Raw genomic sequence first — 24864 nt, forward strand, 5'->3', positions numbered from 1 at the left:
CAGAGAAGAAGTGGAAAGAGTATTCAAGGAGCTATAGGTAATACTGGAAAGTGTGGAGGTGCAAGGGCTGCACCTCCAGAAATATCTCCATACACGTGTGGAGAAGATCATAGCAATGATTTACCCAGCACTGCTGCTGGGTAAAGCATTGCCTATATTCTGATGGTGGTAACACACTGAAATTATGAGCTGCAAACAAGCACAGGCACACTTGAGCCAGCCATTCTGATTATGGGCTTTAAAAATGGAGAGAATTGTACAAATACTAAGGGTCAACATCCTTCTAATTGCATCACTACTCATTATGACATTAAATTGCTGTCACATTTGTCTCTGCAGCCACAAAAGCCGGAAAATTCCTCTTCCGAAAGGGGAGGGAGGGAGAGTAAAAATATACCTAGTGTTCTCAAGACTGTTGGAAGAAAGTGTGTGGGATGAAGTGTGTAGGCTGCCTATGGATTCTTCAGGGGCCTGTAGGCTGTTTAATGGCCAGCCTTGCTCCAAAATGAAAGTGTTTTGCTTCGGGAAAACACATTTCAGTACCTACTTTAGCAGCCCAATCAAAGGCTGAAAAAAATGCTGCAGTTAATACTCTCTAACATTGCCACTGTATACTGTTTTTCTTTGAAATGCATTCACTTTGTTTAGTTCCCAGTTTTAACATGCAGAAATGGGGGAAAAGGAAAAGGAAAAAAGAGATTGGTTTTATTGATATCTAAACAATATGGTGGCCTGGTTAAAGTTTAACCTTGCTAATTTAAAGGTAATGATGAACTGAAAACATGGTTGTGAAATTGCTGGTATATATGTTTCCTTGTAGGCAACCTGTGGCTCTCTAACTCCTTTGACGTGACCCCCTCCCCAGTCTGAAAAGTGAGAAGGGAGGGAGGGATAAGGGAAGACAGCAAGACAAAGTGCCACACCCACATTTTGTTTGGGGGCCTCATATGGCCTTGTCTCCTTTCAAGGAACATGCCTACCGCATGTTCAAGTCATTATTGAAACAAGCTTAGCATGTGCACTATGCAAACTAAGGGGTGTTTTAAGAATATATTGGCATAAGAAGAGTCCTGCTGGACTGGGCTCATGACCCATCTGGTGCAGCATCCTGTTCTCACAGTGGTCAGCCAGATGCTTATGGGAAGCCAACAAGCAGGACTTTAGCACAACAGCACTCTCTTCACTTGCAGTTACCAGAAACTCGTATTTGGAAGTATACTGCCTTTAACAGCATAGTCATTGTGGCTAATAGCCATTGATAGCCTTATCAAAAATGATTTTGTCTACTTTTTGGCAAAAATGCACTATATTATAGAAATAGCAAGTGGGGCTTTCAAGAGTTCTGTGTCATCTCATGTAAGGATGGAAGCCAATTCAGAATGCTTCAAGACTGGTTTCAGGTAAGGGGGGAAAACCCCTAACTTCACAAAGCTCCAATTAACCTTTTTGTAGGGCATTCTATTTCCCAGAGACCATGTGTGACAAGTGCAATGGCTACTCAATTGAAGAACAGTTGGCATAGCTTTTGAATCAAGCAATGCTTCATACTGTATCTCTGCTGTATCCCCTTTCACATGTCAGGAATTAAGAGAACAGCACTGCCCAGATGTTTATCCCAGTCTTGGATTGAGAATGTGGTCTCTGAAAACAGAGGCTCCATTTAGCAAACTTCATGCATTTTGACAGCAATTATCAAAAGGATCGCTCATGCACATGCACACACACACACACACACACACACACCGCAGTTGGAGACCCCAAGCTTGTTTCTTATGTAGTTATGCCAACTCTTTTATGTTGGGATGCAAACCTGGATTAATTTTATTGTTTCTGAAATCAGTGGCATCAAATACTGTGGGTAGTCCTTAATTTTCTCCATTTTTTGTGGACTTGTGGCTGCCCCAAGGCAGTGGAGTGGACCCACCAAAGAAGTAGAAGCAGAAAGAGTAAATCCATTAGTACTGTTGCACAATGCCTAGTGGGAAACTTTTCACAGCTACAGGGCCATACATGTGGTGCATGCACTTCCCTCACTGCAAAGCATGCGATGACTGGCACCTCTGCCCTCCACTCCTAACTGTTTTATTTGCCCTTTGGATTTCATGTCATTGCGTTTGCAAGTGTTTTGCAGTGGCAACATCCATGCACCTCTAGCCATTGGGACATTAGTAAGGGATTTAAGTTCTAAACAGTAAAACATGCTACATCCAGAGGGGAAGATAATGTGCAAATGGTGGTGCAAAAGCTTGTGCAAATAGAACAGCATATCTGGATTTCCATTCACCCACCCCCACCCCCCATTAAATTGAGAAGAGGATTCCATTGTTGTAGGGCACTGTTGGAGCTAAGCACAATGTAGATGAATCTAAACATACCTTTTGAAAGGAAAATGCCTCTTTAAAGGAGAATGCATCTTTCCCCTTCTACAATATGCATATTAATACTTTTGTCTAACTGCTTTGCTAGCTGAATCTGGAAGCCTTATTTTTTTTTGGGGGGGGGGGGAATAGTCAAGTTGGGAGCAGTTGTTCAATCCAGAAAGAAGCTTAAAGGATTAAAAGGAATTAACGTTTTGACATTAGCTAGAAGAGTCTGGGCAATGGACTACTTTCTGTTCAACTGCATGATATTTCTTTGATCAGCATGCTATGAAGGGCATAATCTATACTAATGGTGAACTCATTCACCAAATTTGAGTCTTCACATAGTGAAAATGCTGCCCACACCCCCCCCAAGAGGGGACGTACCAGCAGGCTCGGGGGAACCCCAAGATTCACAGAAGGACAAACAATCCCTAGGAGAAAAATCTGAGGGGATTTAGACTCCGAGGCAGTACAGTGAGGACTGAGCATGCTCAGTAGCCAAATAACTCTGACAATTGGGCATGAGAATCCTAGAAAACGCATATCCTGGAGGGAAGTGGGTGGCGCTGTGGGTTAAACCACAGAGCCTAGGGCTTGCTGATCCGAAGGTTGACGATTCGAATCCCCGCGACGGGGTGAGCTCCCTTTGCTCGGTCCCTACTCCTGGCAACCTAGCAGTTCGAAAGCACATCAGAGTGCAAGTAGATAAATAGGTACCGCTCCGGCGGGAAGGTAAACGGCGTTTCCATGCGCTGCTCTTGTTCGCCAGAAGTGGCTTAGTCATTCTGGCCACATGTTGGCTGTACACTGGCTCCCTCGGCCAATAAAGCGAGATGAGTGCCGCAACCCCAGAGCCATCCGCGACTGGACCTAATGGTCAGGGGTCCCTTTACCTTTATCCCGGAAAACTGTCTAGCTAACTGGCTTACATATTGAATTACAGCATTCCACACTGAAACATTTTGTTGCAGATCTCATTTGTAGTGGTTTAAGTTGGAACCCAAGGAAACAATAAATATCTGCTCCCTCCCCCTGCCTCCACAAGAAGACTGTTCATTCATCAATCCATTCATAATGTGAAATGACTTTTCAATAGTTTCTCAAAGGACTGTGTTTTTGTTGTGATACATCAGCTCACACCTTGGCAGGATTTAGTTTCAGATGCCAAAGGGTACAATATAATCCTTGGTCAAAGTGTCATACCTTCAGCTCTGAAACTCCTACCATATCTTATCAAACAGTGACTGTTGCTCACTTTCTATTTTGAATGTTGAATGCAATCTTTTCTTCCTCCCCCCCCCCCATTCTAAAAATGAATTTAAGCAAGGAAAAGGAAACCTATTGAGAAAGCATTGACGTTTGTTCTCTAAACAGACTATAAATAGCACAACTCATAGGCATATCTCTTCATGTTGCTTTGTGTGAACTCTTTATGTTAAAGGCTATAGCTGGAATCATATGATATGTCCTGGAGGAAACCTTAAAATAAGCATGCAAAATTGCACATGCATAATTAGCCATGTTGTGCTGCTATGGAACATCTGTTCTTTCCAGTAGAATTTTGCAAAAGAGACATTTCCAATTTATTGTGTCCAAAAAGTGCACCTCAGTTACATTTAGTTTTAATTATTTGAGGGCCAAATCAACTGTTAAAAATTATTTGCTGCATTTGTGTCTCATTATTTTCCCCAAGGACCCTAGAGTGACTTTCTTCTATCACAACAACATTCTCTGGTCAATGCAGCACAAAACTGCTACTCCTTTGTAATGGCATAAATTAGATAAGTTCCTTGGATTTTAAATCATTTTGTTCTGCTGGATGGACTACATTTTTAATGGCCATTCATTTTGGGTGGTATAATCAAATCTTTTTCATTCATTTTTGAAAGTTGGTAAAGGCACTTCCTAAACCAAACCTTATACAGCAGTTCTAGCAGGTGTATTCCTTTTTGTTTTGTTTTTTTACCCACTATGTCCTGATTTTTTAAACACCTTGCTTTAACACAATTCTGTTAAAGCAATTTTGCTTTATCAGTATCCTATTTGCTGCTTGCCAGCACCCAAAGAATGAATTTTCTTTCACATACTATTATTCATTTGATATCTCAAGATATAAATATATATCTAGAGAAGTCTATTATATTTCAATATATACCATTATTGTTCTTTTATCAGCCAATTGTCTTCCCGTACAGATAAACCTTTTCATGAAAATGTCAAATACTGGTAGAAAAAATAGAAGGAAGTACAAAAGTCGGCCTTTCTTCAGCCAGCTATAAAATAAAATATTACCTACTTGCAGAAATTGTGCATCAGTTTTACACCTGAGTAAGAACTACTGGTCTTTGCTATTAATTGTCTCCTTTTAGGACTAGCCAGTTCTTTAAATAGTCCAATAGGATCCAAGCCAAATGCTGGTTTTGTTTTTCCCAAATAAGCCACAAGCACTAAACCTTGACTACCACTCATGACTTGTTTAGAGAGGAACAAACAATGAGCTCTGGTTTGGACAACACAACAAGCCAAGGTTTGTTGCTCTTTGTGCAGGGGAGGAGTGAAGTGAACACTACTTGTTCATATTAACCATAGTTAAACATTACAGTGGTTCAATGTGACATGTAAAGAAGACCATTGATCTTGAGATAAGGATGTAAGATAGAGGCATTACAGCTTGTTAGAGTGGTTGATTACATGTTAAGTAATTTTAACTTGCTTAAATATGTAACTGTAAATCTTGGTTAATATGGATGCAAATGTATGTTTTCACTTTCCGGTCTGCTCAGCATCCGAAGTTCTCTAATCTCAGTAATACAACAGCATATTGAGGTTTCTCAGTGGTCTGAGAATTCAGAGATAACAGCAAATTAAAGTTAGCACAAGCTTCCCAGTTCTTCGGCCCCCAATAAACCATGGTTTGTTCAGACCTTAAATCAAATGGTCTGAATTCGGCCAAGCTCTTGCTCAAACATTTGTTACAAAACTGGGAACCACTGCCCTTCGGCTTATGGCTCTTTGGATCCAACCCAAGAACTTGGAAGTTAGTCTGGAAAGACTATGCAACACAGTTTGTCTGACAGAACAACTAGACAAAACAATTGTCGGTTTGTTTGTTTTCCAGGGTCCCACTGACTTTTCTTTGTTCCCCAGCTGTAGTTTGGATGGTTATGTAGCTTCCTTTGATTATCTTTTATGCCTCTTTCTACTGTGATCTTGGTAGGATTTCAGAACACTATATGTAAAAGTAAACTTTCAAGAACAGCATGCTGTGAGAAGGAAAAGGAAGGGTAAAATAACAAAACGTTCAAATGTCATCATGTGTGCCTCTGCTTGGCTAATTTGAACTTTAAATGAGAGTGGCAATATGAAGTTGCCAATCCCCAAGCATTTAATATGTGACTGTTAATTTATATTGTAATATTTCAGGATACTGTGATGCTAATAGCAAGTGCAAACGAAGTTTTACATGTAAACAAGATGCATAATTATGTGTTTTGTCTATCCTCAGTGCAGGGCTTTTAAGATTAATTGCATGTCTCAGTTTGGATAATATGGCGACAAATTGAGTTTGCTACATGTGTAAGACTTGCTGCAACTATGAGAACAGATGTATTTCAAGAGGTCCACAGATTATCCATAGGAAGGTGAAATTCATGCCTAATGCAAAATGTTTCTCAACAACTAGTAAGACTTGCATTCTGCACTTTAGCAATGTAACAGAAATGGTAGCTACCATTTTACATTTACAGAAGTACATGAGATTTGACTTTATTGAGTACACAAGTATCTGATTATTGAGTTTTATCATATAAATGATTAAAATGAAATTGTCTAAAGTGGCCATTGGCTACCGAGTGTTCTGATTAAAGTTCTAGGAAGGAAAACAAAGTGAGTCTGGGCCAAAGAGCACCAGCCCTTTTCCCAGCCCTCATCCCACCCCCCACCCCTAGCCAGTAGCCCCTTGTCCTGCTAAGATGGGGGTGGGCCGACGGCCACCCTGCAGCAAGGTGAGTGGCTCCTGGCCGGGGAAGCCCACATGGTGTTGCAAACCCCGCCCACCTCTTGGAGGGGGTGAGCAGAAATTGTGGACTCTGCACTACTTATGCCTCTCTCTGCCTCCTCTAGTAGCCAGATGAAGAGCTCATTCTAGGACTTTGTGGAAGAAAGTGTTAGGTGCACCTGGTTGCTAGGAGAGCAGAACAACCTCCTGGCCATCCTAAGCTCTGTCTTGGGACAAGAAGCAAAGTGCCAATATATCAGCTCAATACAGTAGATAAGGTATTCCGTTCCTTCAACTGATTTTCATGGGGTTTTCTTAGAGAGGAATAACATGTTGATTTCCTTCCCAATGAGCCTTTAAAGCACACTTCGTGCAGTCTCACACTCTTTTTCCTCTCTATGTTCATGGACTTCTTTTAAGACCAAAGAACAGCAGTGCACCCTGCCAAGTGAAATGTCGTTTCTTAGTCACATAAGGAGATGCGCCAATTGTTTTCTTGAACTGGAATGCTGTACTCTGATAAAGATGAGAATCCTTAGTTTGGGAACCCAGCATACAAAATCATATGTCATATGGATGCATCTGAGCTAAGGTAACATTGGCTGTTTCCTACAACGCCTTACAAGGACTTAATGGCGCTACTTTGCTGGACTGATAGGGGGCTTAATCGTTGTGGTTGCAGAGTCATAAACTCAAGGCCAGTTGGGATGCAGGATCAATGCACTCCCTTCTTTTCTTTTTTCCTTTCAAGAAAGCCTTATGTTAAATATTCACCCACAGTTTGCAATATCTTCCCTTCACACGATCAACGCATGCTTAGATGGCAAGTAAGTAAACTGTAAGAGTTCTGTCCAAAGTAGCACTAAGTCATTGGTTCTGCTTGTGCAATAGAACTGCTCCCTCTCTACCCCTCCTAAATCTGTTTTTGGGGTTCTTCTAACTTTCCAGAGCCTATTGGGGGGATAGGGCATGCACAGTGGGGGCGGGGAGAGGAGAAGAATTCCATTGCACAAGCACGTATCATTTTGGTAATGGAATGGAGGCATTGGATTCCATCTCCAACCTTCTCAGTACTGGCACCTCACTTAAGAAATCTCCTCTCAGATATGGCTAGTGGCAACTATGAGTTTTCAGCACCTGCTGAAGTCTCATTTATTCATTGAGACATTTGGAGGAGGCTGCTGGGTTGTTAATCTTGTTGATTTTAGGTTGTTCTGTTACTTGTTGTAATATGTATTTTGTGTTGCTTTTAATGTAGCCCTCTCTGGGATTGTCTTGGCAACAAAGAGTGGGTAAGAACTACTATGTTTCAAGACCTGTCAGAATTTTAAATACAGGGTGTATGTACAGCTAGAGCAATCCTCTTAAGTGGAAAAACCTTGGTGGAAGTGCAAACAAGCAGAATAGCAGAGTCAAGAAGCCTGTGAAGACAATTTAGATGCATGGTCCGAAGAGATGAAAGGAACTTAGGAACTGAAATGGTTTAGAATGTCAGCAAGCTGGGATATGAAGACACTGTTGCATACAATGATCTGTCTTTGCCAGCACAATACAAAAGGACAGAGGACTTTCTCTGGGCTTTCTCCTAGGCGTGCTGGGTGTGAGAGGGCTGTCATACCAAGAGGCCTATGTTGCGGAGAATCGTATGTGCAGATCATGTTAACTGAAGCTTTTACATATTCATTGACAGTGTTTAACTGACAAGACTTTTTTTTAATATACTTGCAACCAGCTTTTACTGATATGTTTGACATTTAAAAATGGTTTTCCTTTTTTTTAGGTTGTGTACTGCCTCGTGATGTTTTATAATGAATTCGAGATTCATGAATATTTATTCACACCTTCCTTTCTTGGATCATTCATTGGGGTTTAGTCCTTTAGCCTTTCTTTTTGCCACCCGTGGTATGCAATGAATACAGCAAAATGATATTGATCTTTGATCAAATTGTCTATCTGAAATGGTCCTTCTTTTCCATGGACCAACAAACGTGCAACTTTGGGTGGGGTGGGGGTACATATCCAGAATGGTCAGGACGCGGGGAAGGATCACTCTCCTAGCCAACCAGGCCAGCTGAATCGACTCTGTCAATGTCATAGCAAGATGGCAAAATGACATCAACACTAGCCTCCCCACTGCAAGACTTGTCAACATCGTTCTGGGCATATGGCTGTAAGACAGCGTGAGAACACTTCGAAAATTGCCGTGCTAGACCAACCCCAAAAAACACATACTGAAGGTTGTATTCTGCAAAGCACTGTGTGAACATTCTCTCAGTACAAGGGACTTCTGCTTGTGCAATAGAATGTTCCTTCCTCTTCTCCCTGCATGCCCCCTAAATCTGTTCTAGGGGAGAGCACATGGTGTGAAGAAGGGGGAAAGTCTATTTGCACAAATGAAAACCCTTGGATTGAGGGGACATGTTAGTTGAATACTGCCTATTATCTGAAGGAGTTCCCTCTCCCTGCTCTAGGCACTTATGAGGGGCATGGTGATGGTGATAAACATCTTTTCTTGCTTATCCCTTGCATGTGGCACCTGCATAGCAGGGAGTTTTTGCTAGTTGTCGCTAACAAGGTGCTACTGCCCATCCAGACTTCTTTGGCTGCCACTTTGGTTGGGTTTTATGAGCCTGCCTGGTTGTTTATTGTGTAGGCTGGCTTCTGGGTGAGGCAGTTCAAAAGCCAGGGACCCAAGTTAAACCAAACCATGCATCCAGCCCCAAGCATAGCTGTCAACTTTCCCCTTTTTAAAAGGGAAATTCCCTTATTCCGAATAGGATTCCTCGCAAGAAAAGGGGAAAGTTGACAGCTATGGCCCCAAGTGACATCTGTGCACCGAGAGCAGCAGCAACTGTTTCTGCATTGGTTTGCTAGAGGACACAAAGAAGATCCAGCACCCCTCCCATTGCCTTGATACTATTGCAGTGCCAATTTAAATGTCAGGGACAGGCTGATGTGTCCCCCCACCTCAAAGACCCACTGGATAAAGGATTTTCAATATTTTTGCTACATTTATATCCCACATTTCTTCCAGAGTGGCGTTTGAATCATCACTAAGAGTCCTTCGCTCCATGCACTGACCAGACCCAGACCTGCTTGGCTTCTGCAAGGTGGAGGTCACCTGTGTCTGGAAGGGCTGTGGGAAGAGCACCTGTTTTACCTGCAAAAGGTCCCAGGTACAATTCCCAATCATCTCCAGTTAGACCTGCAGAACCACTTCCAGTCATTCCACACTTCTATTTGACCCATGCCTAGAAAGCACAGTTTCCTCTTGCCCTGCACTTTCTGGGCACAAGGCCAAGCGGTTTCCCCCTTTCCTCATTTCCTGGAGGAAACCTGCTCTTTAGTGCTGAATCAGAGCAAACGTCAATCCGGAAAGAACCGGAATTGCTGTTTGCTCCAACTGAGTGCTAAAGAACGATTTCCTCCAAGGAAAAGCAGTGGGACAAGAGGAAGGGGGTGAAAGCCCAGGACTGTGCTAGATGGACCAATAGTTTACAAAAGCTTCCTGTGTTCTTGCACCTTCAGTTAAACCAAGTACAATCGGCACTTTATTAACATTGATCATCCTTAATTCTATATAGTGGATAAATTGTATCTACAGTTTACTGCATTCCATTCCAAATTAATATTAATTGGTTATATTGATGCCCCCCCGCCCTGCCCCCCCCAAAAAAAACTCACTGTGGTGCTTTTCAAAAACAACAAAAGTCTCCTGTGTTGGAATTGGCTTGGCCTGCAGCGTGGCTTTGATTTTTTGATGTTATGAGAAGCATGTGACCAGTTAAGGTCTGACAATCAACTGATTTCAGTCAGTAACTTGGGGAAGGGTTGCTAATTATGTATAGCCCTGTAAGTGTAGCAGAGTGATATGGAACTGGGGAGATAAGACGCACAAATAACCCAGCTGGAAGATAGAAAAATGGCCTGTGACCATCAGTTTAAATGACTCTGCTTTAAGGGCATACAAAAAAGAGAGAGAACCCTCTTCAAGGCATTTGGTTCATATTAAGCTTGTTTTCTTGCTATCATTTTTTTTATTGTTCGGATTCTGGTAGGACTCTGTTGTTTTTGTTTAGTACTTTTCCATTTTTTACTTTCTTCTTTGTCTCATTGCATTGATTGGATTTCCCCAAATGAATTTATTAAACGTATTTGCCCCAAATAGTGGATTTTGTTGCACATATTGTAGCGCAGGAGAGGTGGGAGTGGTTTACAATTCTATTAATAATGATAATTTCCCTCACTGCGAGAAGTGAAGTTACAGGGAACCAGGCAGAAGACCTTCTCGGCAGTGGCGCCCTCCCTGTGGAACTCTCTCCCATCGGATGTCAAGGAGATAAAGAACTACACAACTTTTAGAAAACATCTGAAGGCAGCCCTGTATCGGGAAGTTTTTAAAGTTTGACACTTTATTATGTTTTTATATTCTGCTGGAGGCCACCCAGAATGGCTGGGAAACCAGACAGATGGGCGGGGTATAAATCACCTATCTATCATCTATCTATCTATCTATCTATTTATTTTACAGTAAAGTGTCAACGCAGCCTGACAAAAATAAAATACAGCATAAGGAAATTCAAAAGCAGATAAAAATTTTAAAACTCTTAACAATACAAGATACATAAAATGTTCACTCAACAATAAACTAATAAAGTACCAAGCCCTACCTATACCACTAAAGTCGCCCCTTCTATGTACATGTTTAAATGTGAGGAATAATGTAGATAGAATAGGTAGAGTGAAAGGTAGAAAATGCAATGGCACTTGCAGGTGATACTCAACTAAGTCATACGCTATGAGTAATCAACTGAAATCAGCATGATGAAGCCACTTGTCCATCAGTTTCAGCAGGTCCAAAGTTGGATTGAACCCTGCATGTTTACATCTGTGCAAAGCCAGCACGGATCACAGATGAGAGAATATGCCAGTTGCCTGCAGCAGCAAAGACAATTGGCTGGCACATCTATAGTGCAGTTTGCTTGCTAAAACGGTCTGAGTTTTCTAATCCACAAATAATTTAGCAGCTTCTCATGTACTTTTGGGGCACAGTTGTTACTGAGGGGCTCTCCCTTGAATTGTTACTGGGAGCTTGGCCTTGCTGTTATTTTAGTCTCCCTTAATGTATATTGTCCTCTTGTCTAAAAAGAGAGGTTTTCTTGCCCTGGCTCTGTGAGCAGAAGGCTTAGGGACAGCTCAGACAAGGAAGTTCTGTTTGTCATTGGGTTCTAGTTTGACACATGGGTATTTTAGATGAGGGTAAATCCTTTGGTTGCCCGAATTAAGCCTAAAAATAGGATGTTTCTGTATTGCTGCAGTTTATCGTCTTGTTCCATCCTCTGCTAACTAGAGCCTTCAGGCACTGAGGGGGCCTCAAGTAAATGAAGATTCCTATCTTTTTATATAAATAAAATTGAAGAAGAAAGGAGAACAGCAGCTTTTCTAAACCACATTCCATAGATATATTTTTTATTTTGGCTTTATTTCAGATCAAGTTGTGTTGAACTTCCCATTGAAAACTACACTAGTCAGCCATTCAGTCGTCAGTTCAGGGTGAGGTGAATTGCACTTCATGTGTCTACTGACTAATGCAGTTGGAATGGTTTTCTTCCTTGGGCTTCACTTCTCTTTGAAAATTTCTCTCCTAATTATTTGAAGTCTAATGCCCTCTTCTAAAATAATTAGGTTTTGTACACTTTCAGACTGTTGCAACTGACAATACAAGGTGGGTAGATGTCTTGCTGTGTACTTTAGCAGTGTTGTGCCTGCCTAGCTTTTTGCATGAGAAAATGCCAGCATACTACCATTAAGAAAGAAACTTCTGTAAGTATTAAAATGAGTTGCCTAGACTGATCTCTTTAATTCTAAAATAGAATAACTATCACCACAAAGTGGCTCTGAGCATGAAATACAATTATCAATGAAGTAAAGATGAGTTTTAACACCATCACGTGTCAGTAAAATCATCTTAAAGACATTGCATTAAAAAAAAATCAGTGTTTATCATCCTACCCTGTTTTCTGTTAGTCAAACTTTCCAACTAAACATATGTCCCTCTTTCATTTTAAAAAAGAAATAAAAATGGGTTAGAGATAAGGCAGACAGATAATTAAACTTCAAACACTGCTGCTGCGAAAAGTCTTGCTGCGTTTTGTTTAGGCTTTGAAAATGCAGCAGCTTAATGCCGCTATTGTATGGAGGGAAAATATGCTAATGTGAAGCACATTTCCCATCAGAATCCCTTTCAGTCATGTCATAGTTGAGATATGAATGATGATAAAAGAGGAAAGAATGGAGAGGCCTGTATTATGAGAGCACTGCTGTTTTGTTGTTATGCATTGAGAAAAGGGATGAATAGAGATGAAGAGTTCAGTCACCCATGAAGACCCATGGCCTCTTGGCTGCTCAGGGATGAGTGGGTTCTCATGGACTCAGTCTGTGCTTCCTTCCCAGCCAGCTCTTCTGGAAATCTTCCCTTCTCAGGCATCCCATATCTGGGGCCGCCACACACCTCCCTGAAGTACAACAAGGCCATGTACAATTAACTCGTTAAGTTTATGAGGGAGCAAAGTCAAAAGAGGAGACTAGCCCTCCCTGCCAGCTTATTGGCCTTGGGCTTTCCTAACAAATGGAAAGGTTAGAAATATAAATAAAAAGTAAAAAAAAAAAAGGGTCCAGTAGCACCTTAGAGACCAACTAAGTTTGTTCTCAGTATGAGCTTACATGTGTATGCACACTTCTTCAGATTTTTTTTATATATTTCTACTGCGTCAGACCAACACGGCTACCTACCTGAAATGGAAAGGTTGTATATCCAGATCTGATCACAAATTTTGGAGATTTGAGACTGCAGAAGCTGCTTCATGCATATCTGTGAACCCTTGTTCCCAAGCAGGCAAGCTTCTTTCTTCATCAGTCTTTTAAAGAGGAGAGTCTCTGCGTCTATATCCACACAATTTCAGGCATGTCTTGCACATCTTCTCTGCCCACCTCTTCATAAATGCATGTGTAATTTTCAAAGAGAAGTGAAGCCCAAGGAAGAAAATCATGTGTTCTTGGCGCCATGCTCAGAACTGATGTGCTGACTGCTGTGTTTGCCATCAATGTATTATTATTTTTCTAAGAGTTAGAGCTTCAGGATGCAATCCTGTTCACATTTACCTTGTGAGTAAGCCCCACTAAAAACAATAGAATTCACTTCTGCGCGGAAAAGCATAGAGTTTCAGTGCCAGTTACCATAGCATGAAGAATTTTGTGATGCATGAACTTTGAGTACAAGAGAAAAACTAGTCCATTTGAGGAAGTCCTTTGATGGACTTGCTTGCCTACCTGAACATGTCCCACCTCTGATGCGCAGATGGAAAAATAATAGTCACAGATCATGAATTTTGTGTGGCAGGGGATACAAATCTGTGATGATTTTGCCATTGGTTTTAGTGGGAGGTCTACTGCACTTAAGATATAAAAACAGGTAATATTTATGCAGATTTCTGCCTTGCCCCCCATTTTCTCGGACTCATGTTGAGTTTCCCAAGGAAAACGTTGACAACCCATGTCTAGAGTAGACAAAATGTTAGAAATAAATACTGTAGGCAATAATCCTACTCTGGCAAGGCAATTTACTAGACAGCCAATCTGCTGATGCAGAATCAAGGCTGCTACTCTTGTCCTCAACTCACCCTACAGTGCTTTTGTGTTCAAGTTCATTGTGTATATAAAATCCCCTACTGTTTTGAGATTTGGCAATGCATAGTCCCAGACTAAACATGCAAATTTCTTAGCTTCTGTCACTTCAAGTAGTCCAATATTAAAGTAGACTTAACAAAAAAAAATCACCTGGAGTTTCAAAGAGCATGTTCTACTTGAGTGCATGATACAGTGTTGATGTGAGTGAAAGAGAACTATTAGACTTCAGCTGTCATTATTGATTGCTCCTGATTTGCATTCTCTAGGGCATTGTGAAGGGGAGAAAGAAGAGTTATTTTTTATGCATACACAGGGGTCCAATCAAGACACGACTTGAGCCTGGGTTTCTTATGCACGAGGTATGGGGGAATGGCAGCTTAGAAGAGGTTGTGGAGAGTGTGGTGATAAGTTGGGAGCTCTGTAATCCAGTATTTTAGTAAGAGAATTCGTGAAGAATATTTGAAGGTGGGAAAGTACAGTGCACATTCAGATGCGATAGATGGCTTGTGACACTTTATCATGATAACCAAAGCGTATCCACTTCTTTAAAAGTGGTACACGAAGGACTGGAATTGGGATTTCTGAGTACTTAATTCCACAAGGTCAGGACTTCAATTTGCTGTGAGTTAAAAAGAAAAAAGGTAGCAATGTAGAAAAAAGCAATCCCTACAGGATCTCTGTGAATGCAGTAAATTGTAAGCTGTTATCAATTATGCAAACTGGTATGTGATCTAATGAAATGAGACTTGATTAGAAGGAGGCACACTCTATTTCGGAAAGAGAAGCAGAGGGAGCAGATCCAAGGTGAAATCCACAACGAGCACAGCAGAAGAAAACGTTTGCCAATATATTTACAGTATTAAAATGTGAACAGTACTTGTGTACAGATAGCAGTCTAACAGACGTCTGGATTAAATTCAATGCTGGTGACCCACTTTCGATCCAGCGGTGGCATCCGCTAATGCTTACACCAGTTTTCACATCCTAGTGCAGCCCTTTACACCCCCTGAAAGTATTTATGGACGGCAGAGGAACCGCACAGGTCAGCATAGAAGCTGGATCAGTAGTTGTGCGGTGGGCAGGACAGCATAGCTGGATTTCATCCATCTGTTTCTTTTAAGGTCCTGGATATGTAATATACCTGGATTCAAATATGAAGGCCTTGTTTGGATGTTATGCTAAAATATGGTTTATATTAATGAACCGGAGTGTACCTTGGGTTCACGTGCTCCCTTTTACACCTGCAGTGAAGCCACAAGAAGAATGGAAGATATTTTTTAAATTACTTTTGGGTTATATGCAGTTTAACTTTATGCCTGAACCCAGAAATGCTGTGGGTTAACAATGGTTTATGAAACAGGCATGTTTCAATAAATCGTAGTCTAAATTAGCCATGATGTAACTGACTGCTTGGAAGAGAGGTAGAGTCCTATCTCACTTGCAGAGAAGTGTGAATAAGGAAACAACAGTGGAGAGAAATAGTTGCTTCTCTTCTTGCCCAGAGCTCTCTGCCACTGAGCGGTATCCCCACACTCCTCAAAGTCCTTTTTGTTTGCCAGAGTGCTTGGAGGGAGAAGTGGGAGGCTTTAAAAGCATTATTTAAAATTATTTAATCCTGTGGGAAGAATGGTTATTTATCTGCAGATGCGCGCGTACACACACACACACACACACACACACACACAATATTACTAAATGCATCCTTAAAAACAATACAAAAGTATGAAATCAACAAGGCTTTGAAGTTGTTTGCAGCTTCACCCATGCATTGAGGGACAATGTGGTGTTGTGCCTAATGAGTTGGGCTAGGACTGTGAAAGCTCCAGTTCAAGTTTCTGCTCAGCTGTGGCCCTCACTGGGAGATTTTGGGCCAGTCTATAGTGCTCTCTTGTCTAACCCTCAAAGTGGTTGTGGTGATAAAACTATAGTTTGAAGTAATAGAGTTCATCTATGGAATTTGCTACCACAAGAAGTGGGACCACCTACTTGGATGGCTTTAAGAGGATAAGGCAACATTCCAGTAGAATAAGCTATCAAGAGCTACCAGCCATGATGGCAGTGTTGTACTTCGACTGTCAATTGCTGGGAATCATAAGAGTGCTGTTATTCTTACTTCCTGCTTAGGGGCTTCCCATGGGCATCTGGCTGGCCACTGTGAGGATGCTGGACTAGATGGGCCACTGTTTTCATGCAGCAGACTCTTCCTATGATAAGATTGGGGTGGAAGAATCATGAATGGCATCCTGAACTCCTTGGAAGAAGAGATGGCTAAAAAACAAACAAACCCCACAATGGGACTGCCATGAAATGGCTGTAGCTGGAAAAGAATGCACTTGCTACTTCTGTCTCACAATACAACAGCTTCTCTCTCCCTCCCTAATGTTGGATCAGGGCTTGTTGAAGTTATGGGAAAGGGAGGAGTCATGTCTCTTGGTCTTCAGACGTAATTGTGCACAGACTCTTTGGGGCTGGACTCATCTGGCTACAATGGAGAATAAATTCTGGTGCATGAGGGAAGAAAGCACTTTGAAGTGTGTGTGTGTGTGTGTGTGAGAGAGAGAGAGAGAGAGAGAGAGAGAGAGAGAGAGAGAGGATGAATAATTGGTTACTATCAGGTGACAGATTATCGTACCATTTTCTGCATGTCCTGTTCCCTTTATCTTTTAGCCAAAAGTTACATTTCCTATGTGAGTGAGTCAGTATTCTGGGCCAGTCACATTTTCCCTTCTAATCCACACACATTGATTTAGATTATCCTGCCCCCCTTTTTTTTGTTTATAATGTTGAAGCATCAAGGTGTAGGGAGCAATCCTCACAGTCAGTTGTGTCATATAAAATTTCAGATGCTGGTACTGACAATGTAAAATATTTCGGCAGAGAGGATGAGTGCTGATAATCTAATATACATTTAATTTGTGCTCATTAATGTAGATCTGCTTCTGCAAATTTGAAAGACATCTATTCTAATGTCTTGACTTGCTAGTCTAAGTAGGGTGGTGGCCAGAGAAGGAAATTTGTTTTCTGTTGATGACAAAATTCACAAACTTAGCTGGGTTGTACCCATGCTATTCTTTCATAGCCTCCTGTAATGCACACTGATCATTTCGAAAATACTTTGAATTTTGAAGGACGTAAAATTGTGCTTCTTCTCTTTTGTCACTGATTCTCTCCCAAGCCTTGTCATATTATTGTTTCCAAATTTCTCCTGAATTGTGTCACACTTGCTTCCAATTTGGTGTTCCTGGTTTCTGTGGTTTGGATATGGTTCACTGATAGAATTGTTTCTTGCATTTTATGGGGGTGAAGAGTTATCTTATCTTTAAGGATACATATATTTGCACTGGTTCCTGCGAGTGCCCATCCCATCTACCATGGGCTAGTGCAGATGTGGGGAACCTTTGGCCATCTAGATGTTGCTGAACTACAACTCCTATCATCCTTGGGTGTTGGCTATGATTGCTAGGACTGATGGGAGTTGTAGTTCAGCAACATCCGAAGGGCCAATGGTTCCCCAATGCTGGGTTAGTGTTTGAAGGAGGGAGAATGTAGGAATCTTCTTTAACAGTGTGGTGTGGGGAGAAGTATAGCTGCAGATATAGTGGTGCATCACACAAGGTTGAGAGTCAGTGTGGTATAGTGGTTAAGAGTTGTGGACTCGTAATTTGGTGAACTGGGTTCGCATCTCCGCTCCTTCACATGCAGCTGCTGGGTGACTTTGGGCTAGTCACACTTCTCTGAAGTCTCTCAGCCTCGCTCACCTCACAGAGTGTTTGTTGTGGGGGAGGAAGGGAAAGGATAATGTTAGCCACTTTGAGACTCCTTAGGGTAGTGATCAAGCGGGATATCAAATCCAAACGCTGCTGCTGCTGCTTCCTCTTCCTCTTCTTCTTCAGTGTTGTATGACTGAAAGAGAGCTGTTGCATCTCACGCTAGATGTTCATGTCTTGGTAGTCTCCATGTGGTGCTAGAAAATGTCTTTTTAAAAATGGAGTTGGGTTTTAGCAGTAAATATCTAGCTATATCTCAGAGGTTTCTCATAGGGAAGACCATAGGGTGAAGCCATAGCACACTGTTCAGATAATGCAATGTTTTGCCATGTATGCAATTTCCAAGGCTCCTGGACACACACATTTGGTGAACTCTGAAAATGGAAAAGCGATGTTACTCAGGGTTCACAAAAGTAAGGCCCCAGTCATGTGTTTTGAAAGGGGAAAAGAACCCATGGGATTAGGTAACCTCAAGCATGTTGAATGCTTCACACACCCCCACCCGTACACACCCTGGAAGACAGGGGGAGATAAGTGGACACGACAGGTGAGAAGTCCCAGGAGCCATTGTAGTTGTGATGAAGTAGGAAAGGGTATCCAATTGTTCTCCTTGCTGAATTAGCTCTTCCTTTATGCTAACTGTCTCTTGCGCTGAATTTAGCAGGTTGGTATTTACCTGGGATTTTTGACTTTGTATTTGATAGCTTTGTAGTCTAGTTTACTGCTCTCTGAGGACAGATCTGAGCATTGAAGAAAAAGCTCATGGGTCTGTCAGCTCAGAATGCAGGGGGTGAGTGGGAAGAAAACACGTCTGAATGCTGTCGGTCACTGCAGGCAACCCCTGCACATGGAAATCTAGCATGACAGAAGCTCCCCAACTCTCCTCCGATGCTAGTTTATGACTCTGAAGAATACCTTCTAACACACTCCATGAAATAAAACATTTCATCTGGTTTTTCATCATGTGTATTGAGAATACAGTTCGTGTGCAAATGTAACATCTGCTTCAGATCTTAATCTTCAGATCCCCTGTGCACAGTACTAAACAAACAAAATAACTGGCAAAGAAAATGTTTGACTTGCAAAAATCTTCAAGCCAACGTCTATTACATGGGCTCAGCGAATGATGTGCTATGCTCCGTCATCTCCTGATAAAAATTTGCCTATGACTGGATGACGACATCCTGTCATCTTTTTTAAGCTTCTATTTCAATAAGGATGCTCCTTCGTAAATAGAAGGAAACTAACTTTGGAACTTGGAAAGTTGAGATCTTATGTACCTCTAGTATTCATCTCACCTGAACACCTCCTCTCTTCACTGGTCATAATAGCTTAACTGCCCCAGAGATGTGAGAACCTCCTCATTACCATATAAGCACATGGTACATAGTTATTTGATGGGCATAAATATGCATTTATTTTCTAAACTGTGTTCAAACCAGGCATCCTTCAAGTCAAAACCCAAAACTACAAAGGAAACAGGCATGTTCTTTGTAAGAACTGGGGGCATGTGGAATTAATAAAAATTCCAAGCATAATAAATAGGCGATCATCATGGGAAAGGGAGTCTTGTCATGTGATGCCATGGGCTCTCCTTAGAGGTGGCGTATGGTGAGGGGTGAGTGTCATCGCTGAGTCATGCAACAGGAGGGGGCTCTGCTCACTCCCTCAGATGCAGCCCCTCTTCTGATGTCACTAATCTATTCTGCACCACAGAATTGGTTAACATTCATAGGGAGAACAGGAAAGTAGAGACCATGTGAAAAAAGGGAGGCTAGCTGGGTTTATCCCCCCCTTCACGCTCCCATTGCAAACACACAGAGAGTGGGGAGACAATCGAGCACAGACCTGCTATTTTATAACTGGGGTCTCTGACGTATGGCTGAGTGTTTCCTGGCAGAGATCTTTATGGACCAGTAGGCAGATCGAAACTAAAGCTGACACGACTTTGTGCATTTTGGAAAGGAGCGTAATCTACTGTAGTGAGGAACAGAGCCACTCAATCACTGCGGCGGTAAATAAGAGACAGAAGGGAAGGAAGAAAGAAGGAAGAGAGACTCTTTGCTGGGGGCGGGGAGCGAGAGCATTTTTGGTGGATGGTATAAAGCCAGCCATGGAAACTGCAGCGGAGGAAAATACAGAACAAAGCCAAGAGAAAAAAGGTACCCAGAGGACCGAACAATAGACTGTTTAAATCTTTTTAAGAACCTTAAGTGAAAAGATTTAGGCTATGTTTGTCACTCTCTTTAGAGCAGTGCTTAAATTATCATTATGGCATCTTCTAGCTTCCAGTGGTTTTTATGCTGTATGGCTTGACAGCAGATTAATGGAACAGCCATCTCTCCCAACATCTCTAAGTTGGTGTTTTCAGCCATCTCGAATCCCATGAAAAAACCCAGACTGCATTTTTTGCAGTTTAGAGAAAAATTGTGTGTGTGTGTGTGTGTGTGTGTGTGTGTGTGTAAGTACATACATGCATGCATGCCTTATTCACACATTTTGAGTCTGATGGTAGGGGTTTGGGTGATCCAGTATTACTGTAACAGGAAGCTTTCTGCCAGTGTAGACATAATGGCTTGTTTTCTTTTTCTTTCTTGTACAGCACTTATGTGTTGCATTTCTATATTTGGGGGAAGAGAATGAGGCAGTAATATTATGCAAATAATTAAAGTGCACAATAGTGTTTGGGGGCAAATGTTCCAATTGAGAGACTTATAGACCAGAAAATGGCAGTGTGGCAAGAGAAATCAAATCTGAATGTTGCTGGTTGTTGTTATTCTTAAAGATCAATGAAACAAAGTTAACAGCCTGCATTATTTCATTCGATTGCACTTCTCTGTCGCAGCTAGTGTAGTTATTTAGAAACTTTGCAGCCATTTACACTTGTATAAAACCACTGACTTGAAAGGGAATGAGCACACCCTAAAGGATTGGTTCCAGTGTTTTATCTTGTTTGAGAAATTTTAAAACTTACAGGACCTGTTATATATATTGTTACTAGTGGTTTCTTTGTATTTCTTCCTAAATTGCTAATGAATACTTCTAAATTAATGGTTTAGAGTGTCCGGAAAAGAATCTGTTAGTTAAATGTACAGTGATGCGATAAATATTCCGCAAATTTTAATTGTGTTGCTCAGTGAAACATCTAAAACATACAATATTATAAGAGCTTCAATTTCAATAAAGTAAAATTTGGTGAATAGTTCAGCCATTGTATAAAATAATAGCCTGAATATTCTACCTGAAACATGACAATGCTAAGGAATCAAAACATATCAAAACACTAGCATGCCCACGATGGGGACAAACACCCCGGAAGGTTGTTTTTGTTGTTGTTTCAATGGATAAAGTTGTTTTTGAAAGGTGCTTCTTATATAATGAGCCCTCCAAAGTGTGTACAGATCCTTTTTCAATATTGCTTCATAAGCAGTTGCATTTTGAATTTCAAAAAATACAATTAGCACTCTTTGTTAAGTGAACGGAAGAGGCCAAGAAGTGAATTGTACTTGAATGAATGTCTTTGAAATCAGTGAAACTTTAGGATTGGCGTGTAAGGTGTATATTCATTATTTCCTTCACCACACCACCCTTGCAAAGAAAGTTAATTGGTGGCATCTAAAGAATTGCTTAGCCTTTGCACCAGCTTGATGGGATGGATATAATCTATCTATATCTCTCTCTCTCTCTCTATCTATCTATCTATCTATCTATCTATCTATCATCAATCATCTATCTATCTATCTATCTATCTATCTATCTATCTATCTATCTATCTATCATCTCTATACTATATCTATCTCAGTGCCATATCGCAAACCCCTATTGAAAGTTTTCTGTATTCCAGAAGCAGTTTGCTTTGCAACTTGGGATGGGTGTTGTGTTGCTGTTTAAGAAACACAAGTGCAAAGTCCACTTAGGCTCATAGTCTTTTTGATCATGGCCCATGTCTAAAGCATTTCAGGACTAGTGTCATGTATGTGCCTTTAAACATCACCTAAGCTTGCAGAATCGTTCTATGTTTAAGATGACACTTCTGATTTTGCTATTGTATCCTGACTTTAGTTAGTTTGCTAGATTGCACAGACTTATTTGGAAGTAAACCATTTTTCCTTGATCGTCTGTAAAGGGTGCGGCTTATAAAGTCTTTAAAAGAAAGTAATCACCCACGTTATGATGTTCCCCTTTGTAGAATGGGTTAGGTTTACAAAGATAAATAAAATATGAATAGCTCCCCTCACCTAAAACTCAGACCAGACTCTGACTATTTATGCTTTGGGTATTACAGTATTACTATTTTAAAAAAATATTTACATTTCTAAATGGCTATTTCGGAGACATTCCTAACTGAAATTAAGAGGATGGAAGCATTTTACTAGGCTTTGAAATCCTGTCAGGTTTTTTTTTCTCTTTCATTTTTTAGAATAGAATTTAGATATGCATAATTTCTTTGGCTGGTGTTTTAGATTTTGTTTGTAGTATTTAACACCCAAGGACCTTTATGGATATTACTGTGGGTTGTTTTTCCAATCCCCTTGGCAGTATTATTTACAAGACACATAAGAATTTTGTACTGCTTTCAGGTGTATGACAAACCATGGGAACTTAATATGGAGAAAAAAATCAGTACACAAACCCTTTCACACTGTTAAAAGCTGTATCAAAATCCCTAGATTTTTTTTTAAGTAATGCAAATGTTTTCTAAATAACATGACTTTAAAAAATGTAATTACGTCCATTTAAAAGAAAACCTGTCTTAAATTGTAGCATATTTTTTCATTGGTCATCTCTATGAAGCAATTGTTGGTGTGTTATCGAAATGTCAGATATTAAACAAGGAAATATCCGCACACTTGTCACTGTTAAAATATATCGTTTTGATTATTTTAAACATCACCTTGTATGGAAATAAAGATTCAAGTGTTGAGGTGATTGAAATAATTGTTGGTACATTCTGAGTGAAATCTTCTCTACTGTCCACACCCATAAGAATTCTGCAATTGATATTCAAAAAAAAGTGCAGTGGACCTATCATCCTTTCTGTAACATTCTAGAAACGCACAGCAGTGTTTCTACAAAAAATAATAATGCTTTTCTTGAATTGTTGAACAGCAATAACCTACTGTCATAGAAAGGAATCCGTAGCTGTAAAGATTAGCACACAGAGTGAATAAGTTGGATACCAGAGCAAGTTACTTACACTTTGGTCCCATTGAAATCAACATGAAATTATAGTTATGACCAACTTAGGTGTCATTGAAATCAATGGGACTTGCGTGCCATTAACATGATGGTTATATGCCCATGGTGGTTTACATCTGAAGTGGCACAATAGTGCATCTAATTTGTCATTCTAATGTACTGTAAAATGTTTTTAAATACTTGAGTCCTTGACGTTTAGTTTTTGGTGAATGTGTAATTAAAATACGTTTCAAACTAAGTATGTCTTATACTATAAATCTCTAGAACTGTATGAAAAAAAGATTAGCCAAAAAAATACACAGTGTGATTTGCAGTATCCTTAAGGCTTCTCTGGAGAGGAGCCATTGTGGCATTTGCTGTTCTTTTAATTGGTGAAACTGTGTGACACTCTTGTTAATATGCTGCTTTATTCCGATTATCAAATATCAAAGGAATAGGCTATGAACATTGTCCGTGGAAATGTTGAGCAGATATTTTACAGGCTGCAAGACAGATTGAGTGCATTTAAAGCTGAAGGTTTATAAATTATTGTAAATGACAGGGTTTATCTTGCAGGCATTAAATTAAATCAAAAAGTGAGGATGGGGATAGGCGGATTTACTGAGATGGAATAAATGGGTAAAATGAATGCCATTTTATATCAGCAGAGGAGGAGGAAATACACCCAGATACATATTAACACAGACAAGATGTTTGTATTAATTTGGGGTGGGGATACTATCCCAATAAGTAAAGCACAGGAGAAACATGTCATACAAGATTTATTGCAGATGTCCAGAGCAAACTGGCTATAAGGTTATAGTAGATTTAAAAAGCAAATTCCAAAAGAATTGCTATATTTGAGTAATGTATGAAATGATGCTTGTTTTTTACAGCAAGCAAGAAAAACCTGATCACACAAAATGCACTGTTTAGGCTGCAGTGCCATAATAACTTCCTTGGGAGTACACACCATTGAACTCAGTGGTACTTACTTCTGAGAAGACATGCATATTAGAAGGACTTCAACATTTGACTATTAACCTTCCTATGAGAAATTGCTGAGAGATTTCAAGTGGAAGGTGTGTTGCCATTAAAAATACGGAAAATCTGAAATGGTGGTGAAAAAAAGAAATAAAATCAGAGTTTTCTGGAATCTAAATTGTAGGCTTACATAGTGCAAGCACTTTTAAGTGTGTATATTTGAGATCAGTTTCAATGTTGGAATTAACTCCAGCTACTTCTGCTCACCAGCAGTCACAGGTAGGATACTGTTCATGCCCAGTCATACTGTTGGCTTCCTATGTGTTTTACATTTTACTGTAGGTTCATTAAGCTTTCAATACTTACTTAGGATTTGTGGCATATTGCGTGACAGCACGGAAGCCAGATATGTCAGAAACTATGGTTTGGATCGGGGGTAGAAATTGCAAATTTACCTGATCCTTACAGTGTTTAATAAACTTGGTGAATGCTTATCTTTGGAGAAAGGGATTAGTTACATAATTTGTACAAGTATGGCAAAAAAAAAAAAAATCAAAACTAATTTTTCCAGCTTTAGCAGTTATTCACAGGCATGTGAGTGTTGATGAACACAGCTCCCATGCCCTGCAAAGGCTATGCCACTTCATTTTAGTTTTATGGACAGTTCCATGTGTGCAAATTGATGGATATCTGGATCTGCCCTCTCCAATAAAATGAACATCTCCCCAGTCATATTCAGGTTCACACAGAATTCTTGATTTGAGGGATGCTGTAACTTCAACTTATGGTCAGCGGTCCCTTTACCTTTACCTTTAAGGGACGTGGGTGGCACTGTGGGTTAAACCACAGAGCCTAGGACTTGGCGATCAGAAGGTCGGCGGTTTGAATC

At 40.5% G+C, this 24864-nt stretch overlaps 1 protein-coding gene across 6 annotated transcripts in view; it reads left to right on the forward strand.

The window, feature by feature from the left end:
* GPM6B (glycoprotein M6B) overlaps positions 1–24864 on the forward strand; it is a 110185-nt gene that overhangs the window by 51348 nt on the left and 33973 nt on the right. For 4 of the 6 annotated variants that reach the window (XM_079972998.1, XM_079972995.1, XM_079972999.1 and 1 more), the window contains exon 1: positions 19776–19975. The exons of the other annotated variants lie outside the window; for them this stretch is intronic. In XM_079972998.1, coding sequence (XP_079829124.1) covers positions 19927–19975 — 49 coding nt within the window. In that variant the 5' untranslated portion in view covers positions 19776–19926. Of the gene's footprint in view, positions 1–19775; positions 19976–24864 lie in introns of those variants that run through there. 6 annotated transcript variants of the gene reach the window in all.

Source organism: Podarcis cretensis (genome assembly GCF_951804945.1).
Source record: "Podarcis cretensis genome assembly, chromosome: 4".
In the NCBI taxonomy this organism is placed as follows: Eukaryota; Metazoa; Chordata; class Lepidosauria; order Squamata; family Lacertidae; genus Podarcis; species Podarcis cretensis.